This window comes from Mus pahari, chromosome 1 (genome assembly GCF_900095145.1).
Source record: "Mus pahari chromosome 1, PAHARI_EIJ_v1.1, whole genome shotgun sequence".
Taxonomy (NCBI): Eukaryota; Metazoa; Chordata; class Mammalia; order Rodentia; family Muridae; genus Mus; species Mus pahari.
Genome location: NC_034590.1, coordinates 18957884 through 18973402, shown reverse-complemented (window position 1 = coordinate 18973402; position 15519 = coordinate 18957884). Strand labels below are relative to the sequence as shown.

At 51.3% G+C, this 15519-nt stretch overlaps 1 protein-coding gene across 1 annotated transcript in view; it reads right to left on the bottom strand.

The window, feature by feature from the left end:
* Positions 1-15519, bottom strand: part of Otog (otogelin) — a 72293-nt gene that overhangs the window by 14688 nt on the left and 42086 nt on the right. Inside the window, exons 32-40 of the mRNA XM_021205247.1 lie at positions 13698-13865; positions 12434-12712; positions 11747-11864; positions 10792-10871; positions 8652-10417; positions 7809-7977; positions 7411-7556; positions 6763-6852; positions 1550-1733 (exon numbers count right to left, since the gene is read on the bottom strand). Of these exons, the coding sequence (XP_021060906.1) occupies positions 1550-1733; positions 6763-6852; positions 7411-7556; positions 7809-7977; positions 8652-10417; positions 10792-10871; positions 11747-11864; positions 12434-12712; positions 13698-13865 (3000 nt within the window). The remainder of the gene's footprint in view (positions 1-1549; positions 1734-6762; positions 6853-7410; positions 7557-7808; positions 7978-8651; positions 10418-10791; positions 10872-11746; positions 11865-12433; positions 12713-13697; positions 13866-15519) is intronic.

Here is a 15519-nt window from a genome sequence, read left to right as displayed (position 1 = left end):
ACAGAGAAACCCTGTCTCGAAAAACAAAACAAAACAAAACAAACAAAAAAAACAAACAAAAAAAAAAAAAAAAAGAAAAAAGAAAAGAAAAAAAGAAAGAAAGAAAGAAAAGTCATGTTCTCAGGAAATATGCTTCTGGTGTGTTGGGTACGGAGATGAGAGCAAGAATATGGTTTATCTGCTGCAAGGGCTCTCACACGGCTGCACCTCCCTGTTGTCCCTCACCTCCCGGTGTGTTCTCAGCTCCAGATGCGCGTGTTCTTGTCTGTGCTGAGTGACTCTTCTGGCCTACGATGCTTTCTTGAGCATCTTTCATCCCAGGCTGCTTCCCATCCACCATCCATGACCTCCCCAGGTCTGTGCAATAGTAGTAGCTTGCAGGAATGTCGCACAAACGATTTTAGCTAAGTACCAAGGGATTGTCTTTCCCAGGTCTCACTGAAACTCCCTCTGTTGCCTAGCAGCGGGGACCAGTGTGTAGGTCAGAGGTCACTTCAGATAAAACAGAGATGCGAACGATCTGGCTTCCGTTCTGATATCTCCGACCACCCCTTTTGCTAACATAAAGCATTCCTTGAGACAGAACTCTTTGATTTTTTTTTTTTTTTAAATTAATTTTCTCGACAGTGACATTTTGGGTCTGGGTTTTGAATCCCCCAAGGGGTATCCCAGAAAGAATATGGCTTTCTGGATCCTGCCACCTTTGCCAGAGATAAACAGAGCATGGTAGAAAGGAAGAGAAAGATGATGTGATGGTGGCCATGGTGGCAGTGGCGATGGTGGTGGAGGTGACTGTGGTGTTCCTGGTGATGGTAGTGGTATGTAAAAGGAAAGATGTTTTCCTATAAGAATGGAAGCTTTATAAACCATAGCCTAGTCTGCTTTGCTTCCCAGAGGCTGGTACTTAAAGAAAGGACCAGGGCGGCGGGGGGGGGGCGCCTATGTCACTCACCATCACTGTCACAGCCACCTTCCATGAACCTCTCTGCAGGGAGCAACAGCCTGCACCCAGGCTCCTCCCGCACCTTGTTCCTAGTTAACACGCAGTCTCTAAGAGAGCACTGTCTGCTGCCATGCTGTGGTCTGAGGAGCCCTAGCTGAGCGTGTCAGAGCAACTCTGCCATGTGCCTGACAGACAGCCACTTGACCTCTGAGGCCCCGCTTGTCTCTGGTTCAGTGAAGACACTACTGGCCACTTCCCAGGACTGTTGTGTGGGGGACCTGGAGCCAATGATCTCAAAGAGTGGAAGTGTCGGGTCAAGGGCCCCTGCACATGCAGACAGGAAGGATCATCTGGCATTAGGAAGCCGGCAGGGATGCTGACAGACAAACCTGGCTGAAGGGACACTTGGCAAGGAAACCCTGCACTATTCCCTGCGAACAGCCTCAGCCCCAAACAGAGACATGGGGCCACTCGGCACTGACAGTTCTCAAGGTCCCTCCTCTGGCCTGATACCCTGTCCCAGCATATCCTGATCTGAGAGCACCTGCCTGGTACCAGAGAGGGACCCAGGGAGCACTCCCCTCCCCCAGCTGGGTCCCTCCTTACCACACAGGCCACGGCCCTGGGTCTTGCTGACTTTGCTGGCTTCCAGGATCATGAGTCCTGAGCTGTGAAGCCACTGGATCTGGATGTGTGAGGGTGTCCGGACGATATACATGTGCCCTGTATCCTCAATTCGGAAGCCATATCGGCTCATGGGTGGCCACACAACTTGAGAGTCCACAGTCACCTTAAGGGGTAAGAAATTGAGCATGAGCAGAGATCCCACTTATCTACCTACTCACCTATATGTCTACCAACTTATCTATCTACATATCTGTCTGTCCATCTGTCCATTTGTCCATCCATCCACCTACTGACCCATCCATCTCACCCATCAGTGAACTGACAAGTACTCCCTTGGCATCTCCCATGTGCCAGGCTGTTTGGGGCACATTCATCCAAAGCATAGACCAAGAGAATATAAGAGAATTCTGAAACTATTTTTATGAGCAAAATCCAATAAAACCAGAACTGTAATGGCAGGAGGAAGGCTGAATCTCATGGTGGCAGTGGCATGCATAAACAAACTCCCATCCCTTCTAAGCAGGACCTCACCCCCTGGCTCTACAGCCTGAGGATTAGGGACTCCCTCCTTGGCATCAGTCCACTTCCCGCTGACCATCAAGGAAGAAGGCAGCTGTTCCCTAGCAACAGGTACCATTAGGTCATGGTTTTCTTCGGGGCAGGAACTGTCAGACTCTTTGAATTCCTATCACTTGTCTTTGGGTTTGGCATCACCTGAGGGCTCAGTCAATATCTGTTCAGTTCTGAGCACACCCCAGTTCTCAGAGCACTTTAAATTCGAGGCTATAGCGTCTACTACAAATTGACAAGGTTAAAATTCCATATGTAAGATGGAGTAAGAATTAAGTTTTATGTCATAAAACTAAAAGCAGAAGAGATTAAAAGTATAAAATATTTATTATGATTTCCCATCCTCCACTCAGGAATAGACTATTCTATTAATCATGCCACAAGCACCCAGCCTATGAATTGCTGAGCTGCAGGAAGGGAGCCTCTCTTCAGAAGCCAGAGAACTGTAGCTTTGGGAGGGTCCCAACTCTCTAATACCTCCAGCCTTCCTATTCGCACTGACAGAGGTTTGAGCTCTGGGTGGTGAGTGTGCCCATCCCTGTGTGAAGCCGGGCAGCTGGCCTGTGTCCACAGAGTTCCCCAGGGCTTGACAGCGCTCTACGGAAGGATGAGATTGAAGGAATCTTAAAATGTCCCCCAAGGAGGAAAGGCGCAGGACTGAACAAACTCTTGGCCAAAGTCTGCCAAAACGTTAAAGAATTAATGCCAATGCTCCTCAAACGATTCCATAAAACAGAGAGGAAGAGAATGCTCCCAAACACATCTTACAAACCCAATATTACTCTAATTTCAAGTTGGCTAAGAATATGACATAAAACAAAACAAAACAAAACACCTCATAGACAAATTTCCCTCAACACACACACACACACACACACACACTCAATAAAATACTTTACAATAAACATCATATACCAAGAGCAAAATGGTTCCAGAGTTGCAAGGGTGATTCAATATGTACACGTTAATAAGGTAATACAGCATAGAGAGACTGTTGGGTAGAGATCATATGATCATCTCAATGGACACAGAAAAGTCCTTTGACAAAGCCCGACCTCTCCTGATAATAAAGGAAGACCCAGAAGAAACCAGGAAAAGTAACAAGAGATCTCAACGCAACGGAGACTGCGTGATGAGTTTACAGACAACATTATATTAAAGGGGGGGGAAATGAAAACATTCCTTCTAAAGTCAGGAACAGGCAAGGTGTCCACTCCCTCTGCTCTTACTCAATACGCTGTTTGAAGTTATCTCCTGAGCAATAAGGCTAGAGAATGAAACTGAGGCTGTAATATAAGAAAGGAGACCCAAACCACGTCATCCCTCCTTGCAGATAATATAATCCTGTATTTAAAAACCAAAAACAAGCCGGGCGTGGAGGCGCACACCTCTAATCCCAGCACTCGGGAGGCAGAGGCAGGCAGGTTTCTGAGTTCGAGGCCTGCCTGGTCTACAGAGTGAGTTCCAGGACAGCCAGGGCTACACAGAGAAACCCTGTCTCAAACAAACAAACAAAAACAAAAAACAAAAAACAAAAAAACAAAAAAACCCAGAAAAACAAACCAAAGACGTCATCAGAGAGTTCTGAGACCAGATGCTTTCAGCAAAGTAGCAGAGAAGCAACCCCATGGTCTAGAGTCACAAAAGAACAAACAGCAAAAGGAGATTAAACCACGAAGATGAATGCACCTACAATAAAACTTTAAGCATCAAAGAGAGGACTTGAAGAGACAGAACATGGAAAGGGGACTCTTGCTCAGAGATCCCCAGGATTAATCCTGTAAAGATGGTTATACTACCGAGAACAGTGTACAGACTCAACTCAGTTCTTACCATCCTTACAGAAAGAGGAACACGACCTTAACATTCCTATGGAAGGACAGCGGAAACAAGCATGAAGAGCGGTGCTGGAGGTACCACAGTACCCAGCTATGAGTTACACTCAGAGCCACAGAGGGCAGGGCAGCAAACAAATGGACCACAGCACCAACCCAGAAACAGACGTGGAATCAGCGCAGTAAGACTGAGGATCCAGGAGGGAGCACACAGTTATAGCCATCTTAGTTTTCACAGAGGTTTAAAACACACGCTTCTGAGGAAGATAGGCGCCTCAGCTGACGGTGCTGAAGAAACTGGAGACGCACGTTTTGAAGATGAAAACCAGAATTCTACCTCTCCCTATACAAATCCTAATGCAAAATGGACCGAAAGCTTTAATGGTAAGATGTGAAAAATTTGAAACTGCTAGAGGAAAACAGAACGAGACTTTCTGAAAAGGACCCAACAAATTTGATAAATGAGGTTTCATCAGATTAAAGAAATCCTATCCAGCGAAGAAAACAATTGCCAGAATAAAGTGTGACTTGCAGAATGGAGTGACTCTTTCCATTCATCTAAGAGGGCAATCAATATAGAGACTATAGAAAGAATCCAAAAATTAAACACAAAACACCAAATCATCTGGTCAACAAATGCAAAAAAAATGAATTGAACAGGGAATTACCCGGAGAAGGAAAAATAGCCAGTTAAATATATAGGAAAAGACGGTCAAACATGTTTAGTCATCAAAAATGCAAATGAAAATGAGATTGAGGGTCCCTGTCGCCTCAATCCAGGCAAACAAACAACAAACGCAGGCGCAGGTAGTTAGGGTTGGCAAAGGGACCTTATACGCTGTCTTCAGAAGGTGAGTCAGTTAGCCGCGCGCAAATCAGTACAGTCCACAAAACTCCAAGTTTACCAACCGTGTGGTCCCTCTATGCCACTCCCACACATACACCTTCAGGAACTAAGACACCTGACAAAGAGACATCTGAATCCCCATGTTAACTGCAGCCATTCATGAGTGCCAGCTTGTGGGGTCATGGTAGATGTCCAGTAACGGAGAAATGGATAAAGTCCATTGTGTGTGTGCACAAGCACACACATGCACATAAACTTATGCATGTGTAATGAACTTTTATTCAGCCATTTAAAAAAGGATCAAATTACATCATTTGCAAAAAAAAATAATGGTAGAAACTAGAGAGAATCACGTTAAGTAGAAAAGCAAGACTTTCCCATGTGGGGGATGTGTGTATGTAATATATATCCATATATATTCCATATCGACGTGAACACAGAAAATGACTGTTTGGAAGGGGAAAGGGCAGGAGAGGGTAACAGCAAAATAAATGATCAAAGCCCATGATGTTCATGTGTGCAAATGTCCTCATGAAACCCAATTCTAAACAGTTATTTTACAGATATAATTTGAATATATGCTAATAAGGAGGAAGAATTTACAGATTTATACTAAATATGATAAATTTGTGTGTGTGAATTGTGCCCTTCTTATTGAAAGGCTTAAAAAAAAAAGCAGCTGGGCTGGTAGTGGCACACGCCTTTAATCCCAGCACTTGGGAGGCAGAGGCAGGTGGATTTCTGAGTTCGAGGCCAGCCTGGTCTACAAAAGTGAGTTCCAGGACAGTCAGGGCTACACAGAGAAACCCTGTCTCAAAACAAAACAAAACAAAACAAAAAACAAAAACAAAAACAAAAAACAAGGAATGGATTTTGGGAACTGTGAAGGTGTCTGTGAAAAATGTCCCCCATAGGCCTCCTTATTTGAATGGGGTCCTTTGGACAGACTATGGAGCTCTTAGTATAGCCTTGCTGGAGGAAGCTCATCTCTGGTGCGGGTCTTGAGGGTTTATAGCTTTGTCTCACTTCCTGTTCAGCACGCTGCGTCCTGCTCTGGCTGCCCCGCTGCCAACCCTCACCACTGTTTCTGGAACCATGAGACAAAATGAACTCTCCCTTCTATAAGTTGCTTTTGTTCACAGTATTTTATCACCACAAGAGAACGGCAATGCATAAAGGGACTTTATTCTATTTGTTTTTTAAAGCCTCAGCCTCATCATAACCCCCATCAACCGAACCTTGCTTCAGAGAGCCTTGGCAATCAGGGATGGAGGCAGAGCCAGGCAGGAGAGGGTTGATCTCAGGGAAACGGAACGAGGGTCAACATCCACACGCTCGTGGATGGGTGGACACTCATCGGTGTCTCTTACTGCCTGTGAAGGGAAGCCCACCTTCCGGTGGTCTTTTGGACACTCCAGCTTCCTTGACTGAGGTGGCTTTAACCCTGAACTCACGAACCTTCAATTGAGGGCACCTCGCTTACACAGTCCCTGCTTGGAAAGGGCTTTGGAATGCCTTTATATGACTATATGGCCTCATAAAACATTGCAAAGGTGACGTTTTTGACAGCAATTATTTAAGGTCACACTGTCTGATGTTGCCTGTCCACCTTCTTCCTATAAGAATGGAGGAAGCGTCTTAAATGAAGCAACTTCCATGTATACCTTATTTTGCTTTGCTTTGTTTTGTTCTATTTTATTTTATTTGAGACAGTCTTATTATGTTGCCCAGCCTGGCTGTATAGAGACAGTGATGCTCCTGCCTTCGCTACCTGGTGCTGGCTGGGATTGCAGACATGCGCCATCATCCTTAAAAGAGAGAGAGACATCCCAATCCCTGCCCCTAATTACAAATAGGTCTCAAGGCCCCGCCCGCCCCTGCCTATGCTGGCCCTCCCTGACTGCTGCTCGGCCTGCAGGCCACCCCTCTGGTGTGCTCACCTTCCTGTTGAAGCGGTCAATGCTGACATGGTGGGCCAGATGAGTCACATTCAGTATCACCAGACAGAATGGGGGCCAGTTCAGATGTCCCTGCAGAAAGACCAGCCTCATCAGCCCAGAGCCCCCTCCAGCTAGGTGAGTCTAGGAAACATGAGCACACCTGCAGGCTGGAAGGTACTAGACCTGACCTCATGAGGGCCCAGATGAAGGAAAGGAGGGAGAGAAAAAGGGAGGAAGGAAGGGAGGGAGGGAGAGGAAAGAAGGAAGGAAGTGGGAGGAAGGAAAAAGAGAAGGGGGGATACTCCCTCCATCCACTTGACTCACTGGTTATCCTAGCAGCCAGCTCCTGCAGGTGACACCTGTGACCTTGGAATGGCTTACCCACTCCTCTTTACTTAAGTATCAGCGCAAAGGTGACTGAAAAACTGCAGGGACTAGAATCTCAGGGTCAGGAGTTGGCACACTCTGCTCCACTCGTCCCCTCAGTCACCTGGCCTGACCAGTCACCATTCCATGAACCTCCAGGGCGGCAGGGTCTGCCATAACCCCTGGCATTCCTTGAACTCCACCTTACTCCCCAATCTCCCCTCTCAGCCTAATTCAGATCTCAGGTCCTGGCAGGGAGAAAAGCAAAGGGCATTACCGTACCAGGTTGGCACTCTTGCAGTCCAGGACATGCACAGAGATGGTTTCGTCTGGGCTCTGGCTGAGGACATAGATGGCCTCCTTGAACAGAGCCGCATGGCTGCCATCAAAGGTTACAAAGCTCAGGTCTGGGAAGATTGAGCATCGGCCTGGACAGGGGCAAAGAACAAGCAGTGGTTCCAAGGCCACCAGGAAGATGGGCAGGTGAGTCAGACACCCTGGGGGCTGGAGGGTTCCCAGGATCAGGTGTCTCACAGAGTTCAGAGGTCACAAGGGGAGGAAATTTGTCAGGACAGGAGTCACAGTGAGATGAGATTTCCCCGCAGAAGTATGGGAGGGAACACACAGGCATGCTGGGGTAGGGAAAAGATACAGAAGCTCTGCCCGGCCCCATAACTCACAGGCACATTCCCAGAGTGGGCAGCATCGATCCCCGCCCACCCGCACAGCGAGGCCCAGGACCCCACAGCGAGGGCGTACAGCACCCTGAGGACAGTGCTGGGTCTGGTTCACACGTATCAGCTGGCCTTCTAGGCATATGTGACGGACGCAGTCTTGTTCAGCGATGGGCTGTGGCACAAAGTGGAGCGTCAACATGAGCGACCCTCAGAGCTTATGGTGTGACCTACCTCGACCCTTCTGGAACAAGCCAGGGTCTAGCAGAGCACACTAGGGAACTGACATACTACCACGGCTAGTTTCAATAGTCAACTTGAGTCAACCAAGAATCCCTGGGAAGTGAGTCTTAATGAGAGATTGTCTGGATCAGGTTGGACTGTGGGCATACATGTGATGGGTTGTTTTAATTGATGCGGGAAGACCCAGCTTGAACGTGGGCATCACCATTCCTTGGTTTGAGCCCCCAGACTGTGTGAGTGTAGGGAAAGCCAGCTGAGCAGTAAACATGCGTGTGTTCATTCATTCTGACGGTCCGAAGCTCACTCCCTTCCTACCCCGCAGAAACACGCCAAGCATCCAATCAGCTCTGGACCCAAAAAGGCAAGGCGAGACCCTGCTGTGGTTTCGGGGGACCTGGTGATTTCTAAAGTACCAGGAACTTCAGATAGGGGTGAGCAAGGTCGGGGACACTACTGCTATCTTGTAGCATAGAGTAAACAAACAAACAAACAAACAAACAGAAACCTCAACAGACACAGCTTATGGTAATGGCCATCCTAGAGGCAGAGAGAAGGTCAGGTCTTGGGGACAATCCACAAAACCGAAGGCCCTAACAAGTCACTCACCACACAGGTGGCAGAAGTGTTCACTTCGGCCTCCATCGACCCCTCTGCTATGCTCTGGGCTGGAGCTGAGCGCCCTGACTGCTCCGTGGTGGCCTGGCGCACTTGATCTTCCTGGGGCTGGAGACCTGCTGGGGTCCCATGAGCCTCTGCCAGCTGAGGCAGCAGAACCAGCGGGCCCTCCCGGGAGGCCGTCCTGGCTGACACCTGGCTTCGGGAGTAGGTTGTGGGCACCAGTGGCACCGTGCCAGCCCGGGGACCTTCAGCCTCAGTCACCAAGGGGGTAACGGTATGGCTCACTATAGGTGTGAGTTCTGTGAACCCACCCTGAACAGAGTCAGAGATGAGGGTGGGTGGAGACACCTTTTTAGATAGAATGGCTGCTCTCTGGGTGGTGCTCTTCCATGGGGCCACAGACACTGTGGGGGGCACCCCAGCAGTCACAGCAGAGGCTCCAAAGCTGGTCAATGTGGCTCCCAGCATCAGGTCTGGAGCCATACCTGTTCCTTGGGGAGGCTTGGGGCTACGTGAGTGTGCCTGTTCCTCCACAGAAGACGTGAGTGGTACTGTCAGACTGAGTGACTGGGTAAGTGGGCTCACAGTCATGGCCGTAGCCAAAGTTGTGGCCTGGTGCTGAGGTGGAGGGGTGGGGATATAGCCTTTGGAGACAGATGTGGCCACTGGGGCAGAGGTGCCCACCTTAGCCAAGGGAAGGCTGGTGTCCAGAGGTAGGCCAGAGAGGAGGTGGGGTGGCCGAGTTGGCTCTTGAGAAGCTAAAGCTGTGGCCCCCAGTCTGTGAGCACCCGTGGATGGGCTGTCAGCTGCCAGGATCCCCGGGGACAGAGCCGGAGGCCCGGGGGCTATGGTGGTATGTTGGGCTGGGTGAGGCAGGTCAATGGGGGCTGAGCTCTGGGGTGGGGACACTGGCAACTCTGTAAGCTGGCTGTGCCCAGCTTCTCCCTTCTCTGTGGCTGACACCACCTCCAAGCCCTTGGTGACAAGGGGACTGGCAGGAGCCCTGTGTGCTGTGCTCACCAGAGCCAGCGGCTGGCTGGAACTTGAAGTGCTCTGGGCCAGGACAGACAGGGATGCCACTGTCTTACTCGCCACCTTAGTTACTACAGTTGACAGGTGGGAGCCTGGGGAGGTGGGGGGCCAGGAGGTAGCTCCAGGGGAAGTCATAGGTCTGGAAGAGAGGTTCCATAGCCAAGAGGGCTGCAGGGGTGTGGTTTTAACAGGGAAGGAGTCATGACTCGGGATGGTCACAGCTTTGGTCATGAGTGGGAAGCGAGGTACAGGGGGTGACCGGGAAGCGACGGTGGTATTGGGACTCCCTGCAAAGGTTAGGGTCACTTTGGTTGTCTCTGTTGTACCTGATACAATTCCAGATGTGGGTGTCTGCAGGGAACTGGGGAGGGGGGACGAGGACCCTGGGAGGTGAAAAGTGGCTAGCAGGCTGGCAACCCCTTCCTTGCTGGCTGTGGCCTCTGTGTGGCCAGCAGGAAAGTTAGACGTTGTAAGGCCCAGGGGTGTCTGCAGCGTGGGTTGGGTGGATCCTGGAGTTGGCACTGGCCCCTCCGTGGCAGCCATTGGTGGGTTTGGGGCTGAGGTGGGTGGGGCTACTGGAACAGGGGCGGGGCTGTGGGCGGAGGCTACAGGGAGCCCCTGTGGAAGCTGCTGCTCATCACTGGGGATGGGTGGCACTTGACCAGGTGCCAGAGTCTCATTGCCAAGGGTCTCCGTGGGACCTCGCAGGGCTGGCTCCACACCTAGCACAGATGAGAGAAGAGGCTCAGAAAAAGGGCGACTGCCCCAGCTCACGGGGCAGCACTGAGGTATGGGGCTGGAGGACTGGTACCCTAACTGATGGGTCAAACACAGCTTCTGATGGCAGACAGCCACAGAAACCAACAAGATGGACTCTGTCCAAAACAAGACCTCAAGCAAGACCTCCACAGCCCACTTTTCCTTTCTCTGAAATGGGGACCAGAAAAAAAAACCCCAGAACAATGAAGATCTTTCCTTCCAGGGCCCTGCTGGAAGTCAGCTGCTCCAGAATGTAGGACCCTGAGCAGAATTTCTCAGTGACACCCTGGAGCCATGAAGGAGTCTGAAGGAGAAAGGAGAACCCCTGGCCGCTTACAGTCTTCCAGGTAGACACATCTCTGTGTGACTTCATCCAGGACCTTAGGAGTAGGACACACAGGGACACAGCCTTCTACCCTAAGGACAGAGCAGGGGGCTGGCTAGTGACCAGAACATGGATAGAGCACAGGCCCCATCATCTGTATGGCATGTGTGTGAATGCATGCTTATCACACGCTCTCATGGGAAGCTCTACAGACACCTGTCATACACGTGTACACTAGCACCCATGCCCATGTATGTGATCCTCATGGTCTTGTTCCCTGGCAAACAGGGAGACACGTGTGAACAGTGTGTGGCTCTGTGCACTCCTGTCCACATGACCAGGCTCTCTGCAAGGTCTGCTCCCGCATGGTCCACAGGCTCTTACTAAGGCTGTCAAAAGCTAAAACATAGACCCAGTGCACACATACATATACACCTATGTAGATGCCCATAGACACCAGTTTACACAGCCCTGTGATATTCTCAACCATGCTCAACTGCATATAATCCGGTCACACAGGTGTGTGAATATAGCCGCGTAGAGCCCATACCTAGTTAATACATACAGGCACACGGTTAAGCTATATGCACACCGTGCACCAGTATACAATATGAATATATCACATTTATATGGGGCACACACATACTGCTGTGATTGGAATCTGAATGTCCCCCATAGAGTCACTGCTGTGTCTTCCACACAACAATGGACTGGGTTCTTTTTTTAAACTGTGCCCCCAAATAAACCCTTCCCTGCCCCCTTAAGGTTCTCTTGTCAGCCATTCTGTCATATGAGAAAAATGACTAAGACATACACAAAGGCACATTTCCCTGACACAGACACACTCCTATACTCAGAACACACTCTGGCACCCACCCACACAAGTGTCTGTCTACACACGTGCTCTCAGGTGCATTCAAACTGTCTCAAAGGCATTGAGGCCATGCCCACGGCTGCCCGGTCTCACCTGGGCACATCCTGGCAGCTGGCTGCCCGTGGGTCCCGGCAGGTTTGGAAACAGGGACTAGCACAGGCATCGTAGCGCCACTCACAGGCGGGGTGGGCAGCCCCCAAAGGCTTGGCATCTAGAAAGACAATCCCCCTCCAAGCCTCTGGACTGAGAGAGGCTGAACACCAGTACCCAGAATTATCCCAGCTCAGCCCTATGGTGAGGGTATGTAAATACACCCAGAAAAAAAAGAGTAAGAACCGAGTCCAAGCAGGCTGCATCCATGACAACTGGGGACGTGGTTTGGAGAGCCTGAGGAGATCCTGCTAGCTTCTCAGCCCTGAGTCCCCACAGGTGTACCTTAAACTCCTGGGGATGGGGACAATGTGTGCCCTCGGCAGGAAATGGAAGCCAGGCGTGCCATGAGCCTCCAGCAGGCTCACGGTTCCTCTCACTTTCTCACAGACTCTGTTTTTACGCTACAAAAGTGACCTAGGTCTTAGCCCACCCTGCCACCACTCGCTGACCCGCCAACATGGAGATCAGACCACCTCCTGTTCCAGGAGTAAACCCCAGGGAGCCTGCCCTTTGTCAAAAGGCTGAGATTTCTGTCCTCTGGGGAAGGGAAGAGGAGAAAGGGCAGGGAATGCCGCTGACTGAGGCAGAAGCCCCAGACCCAAGAGTGATGCCCGGGCAGACCCTTACCCAGAAGGCGGAAGAGCGCACCACCACGAAACACCTCCGTGTGTTCGTATGTCCGCAGAGCCAGCTCAAGGCCTGATGAGTGGAGGAAAGAGCCAGGCTTTGCCAGGGACTCCAGAGCCACCAGGCCAGCCTGCCATGTCCCCCGGTGCAGCGAGAAGGAGGCGTGCTGATGGAAGGCCTCGTCGCGCTGCCACTTAGCTAGCCCTATAGAGCCGTTGGCTGTGGTGTGCAGGAAGAAGTTGGGTCTGTCAGCCGACTCCAGGGACACCACGTCAGGGTCTGCAGAGCCACAGGAGTTAGTTAGGTCAGTATGCAGAGAGAACAGAGTTGGAGTGCAGCATGCCAGCGTGTGCTCTCGCGTTCAGTGGCTGGGGATGACAGGTTCCTGGGGACTAGCTGGACCCTGCTCCCCTGTTGGTTCCCCCTCCCACTCATGGGCCACCCTCTGACCATCGTCTCTGTGGACAGAGGCGGGAGGTTACAGAAGGCCTCAGATGCTGTTCTCTTCTGTCCCGTCTCTCCTCCTTTTCCACCAGAAAGCCTTGCCTGTCCTGGGGCCTGCTATGCTTGGCACCAAACAGACAGGAATGGTCATACTACAGGGGGACAGTCCGCTGGTCATGGGGAACAAGTGGATCTGAAAGCCCAGCATTCTCATAATGTGTAACCGTCTTCGTTTCTCCCTGTCACAGGAATCCCCTATCCCAGGAGGCCCTGAGCTGCCCACCAGGCAGACCCCACAGCTGACTCTAAAGTCGTCTCTTTCTTGCTGTTATGTGCCATAGGACTGGAACTCCTGCTGGACAGTGACTGTGTCCCTTAATGTCTCTGGTTCCTGTGTCCCTTAATGTCTCTGGTTCCTGTGCTTGCCCTGTGCTTAAGACTCCGTAAGAGGAAGAAAGGAGGAGAGAAGGAGGAGGGAGGAAAGGATAAGGGAGAGGCAAAGAGAGGGGGAGGCGAGGGGAAAAGAGAGGAAGGGAGCAAGGAGAGGAAGGAGAGAAGCCAGAAGAGAAAGAAGAGCAGATGCTGTCCCCGGGATTTCGTTAGAACGATAGTCTGGCTGGGGTTGGGGGTGGGGAAGACCTGTCTGGGTCCTGTCCTAGGCAGTTTGGGGTCACAGAGGTCAAGAAACGAGTCTAAACTGGAAACAGCAAGTGGGACTGGAGCCCTGTGGGTGGCTGCAGGCTTCAGCGTCCCCCCACACCCCCATCAACACCGCCTTTTTTCTGAGACGGCTGGACAGGAGCCAAAGGGTGGGCCTTACCATGGGCCTTGGCCTTGTACAGAGCAGCTGTCAGCAGGAAGCTTGAAATGTCCCCTGGCGCCAGATCCTCTGTCCTCACAAGGGCTATGTCACTGTCTACTGACTTCGTGGCCACAAGAGTACCGCCAGCCGCCACACTGGACAGCTGGTAGGGACCCTTACCTAGCGCTGGAGAGAAAAAAAAGTCTCTGTCACAAGTGTCACCGCCCAACCCACATGTCCCACCGATCGGAAGTTCAGAAGAGGCAGGGTGCTGGAGAGGGCCTCTTGATGGCTTCTCAGCCCAGACTACAGGAGCCTTAGTAGATATGAGGGGACAGGAACCCCAGGCTAGCAGTCCCAAAGGAGACAGACCCTCCCCCTGTGCTTAAGCCATTGCACAGGAAGCCCATGACAGTCACCCCTGACAGCATGGGCCATTACCATAGCAGACATCGTTCCATCAGGGTTGCCTTTGGGAAAATACAATACGCTGGCCTCTGCCCACCCCGTCCTGAGGGATGGCAGTCAGGAGCCCAGAGCTCAAAGTTTGTATCTGTGTATTTCATGCACATGCCTTGTCTGTGTTTGGGGGAGGTGGAGTTGTGGGTAGAGGGTGGAAGGCATGTAGGTGTCCTAGACGTTTGTGACAGCTCGATAAATGGTCTTCCTGCCTCTGCTGTGTCCCATAGGTGTCTGGGTCCCCAGTGGCTTTCCTCGTCCCCAAGACAGAGTCTTATGAGCATCACTTTAATTCAGGGCTCTTCCATACTGGACCCCTGCTTTGCCCTCTGCCCCACAAGGGGTCCTGTCACACCAGAATTCCTTCCTGTTTTACTGAAGGAGCCACATGCCTGTCCTAGTTCATCTCTGCCACACGGTCACACTCCTCCCTCAGAGAAAGCCTCCTCCTTCTGTGCCTGAAAAACACCTACCCAGTCCCTGGAGACCAGCTCATCTGTCACCTCCTTAGAGCTGTTGTCCCTGCACACCCTCTTCTCCACACCCTTCAAGCCCTAGAACCAAAAGCACACCACCAGTCACAGCTCTGTGGTGTGGCACTGTGCTGGGCTTCCCCATCTGTATCCTTCATTAGAAAGCAGACAGTGTGGTGAGCTGGTAAATGATCAGCAACCAGCTCCCCCAACACAACAAACAAACAGAAAGCAGTGTGTCACACTGGCTGGTTTCAATGGGGTGGACACTCAAAGCAGTGGCCAGTTTCGACAGATGCAGGGTTCAGAGCTTGCCCACGATGATGGGGTGCACCCGTGTGCTGCAAGGGTCCTCTTTCCCAGAACCCCACGAGGCCTGGGCCGCAGAAGATGCTGGGAGAAAAACCAAGGCAAGGACTGGGCGAGTGGGAGGGAAGGTGGGTGGAGGATGCTAGAAGCAGCTTGTCCTTTGCCAGTCACTGACACCCCAAATGCCGCAAAGGAGAGAACTGCTCAGAACGGTGCTGCTGAAATGTCTCGCCTGATGTCACAGGGACGCTTCTGTCCCGGGGAACGCAGCTCTCCTCCCAGAGTCATCCCTTTGAGCACTGAAGATCCGGGGCCATCAGCAGCCCCTTGGAGCCACCATTTGGCAGGACTGGGCTGGTCCAGCCCTCATCTGTGGATCCCTAGTCTTCTCCCTGTGTCCTTTCCACCAGGGACACATGGCTAAGGGAGGTGCCTATTAACATATTAAAGCTGATGCCAGCTGCCAGGTTCTCCCAGCATCCCTCGGTCCCTACCTGTTACAGGGTTCTCCTGGCTGGCACACCCCGCAGCTGCTCTGCCCTGTATAATCCAGCCATTTTAGCTACTGTTTTCTTGTTTGTTTGTTTGTTATCCTTTTA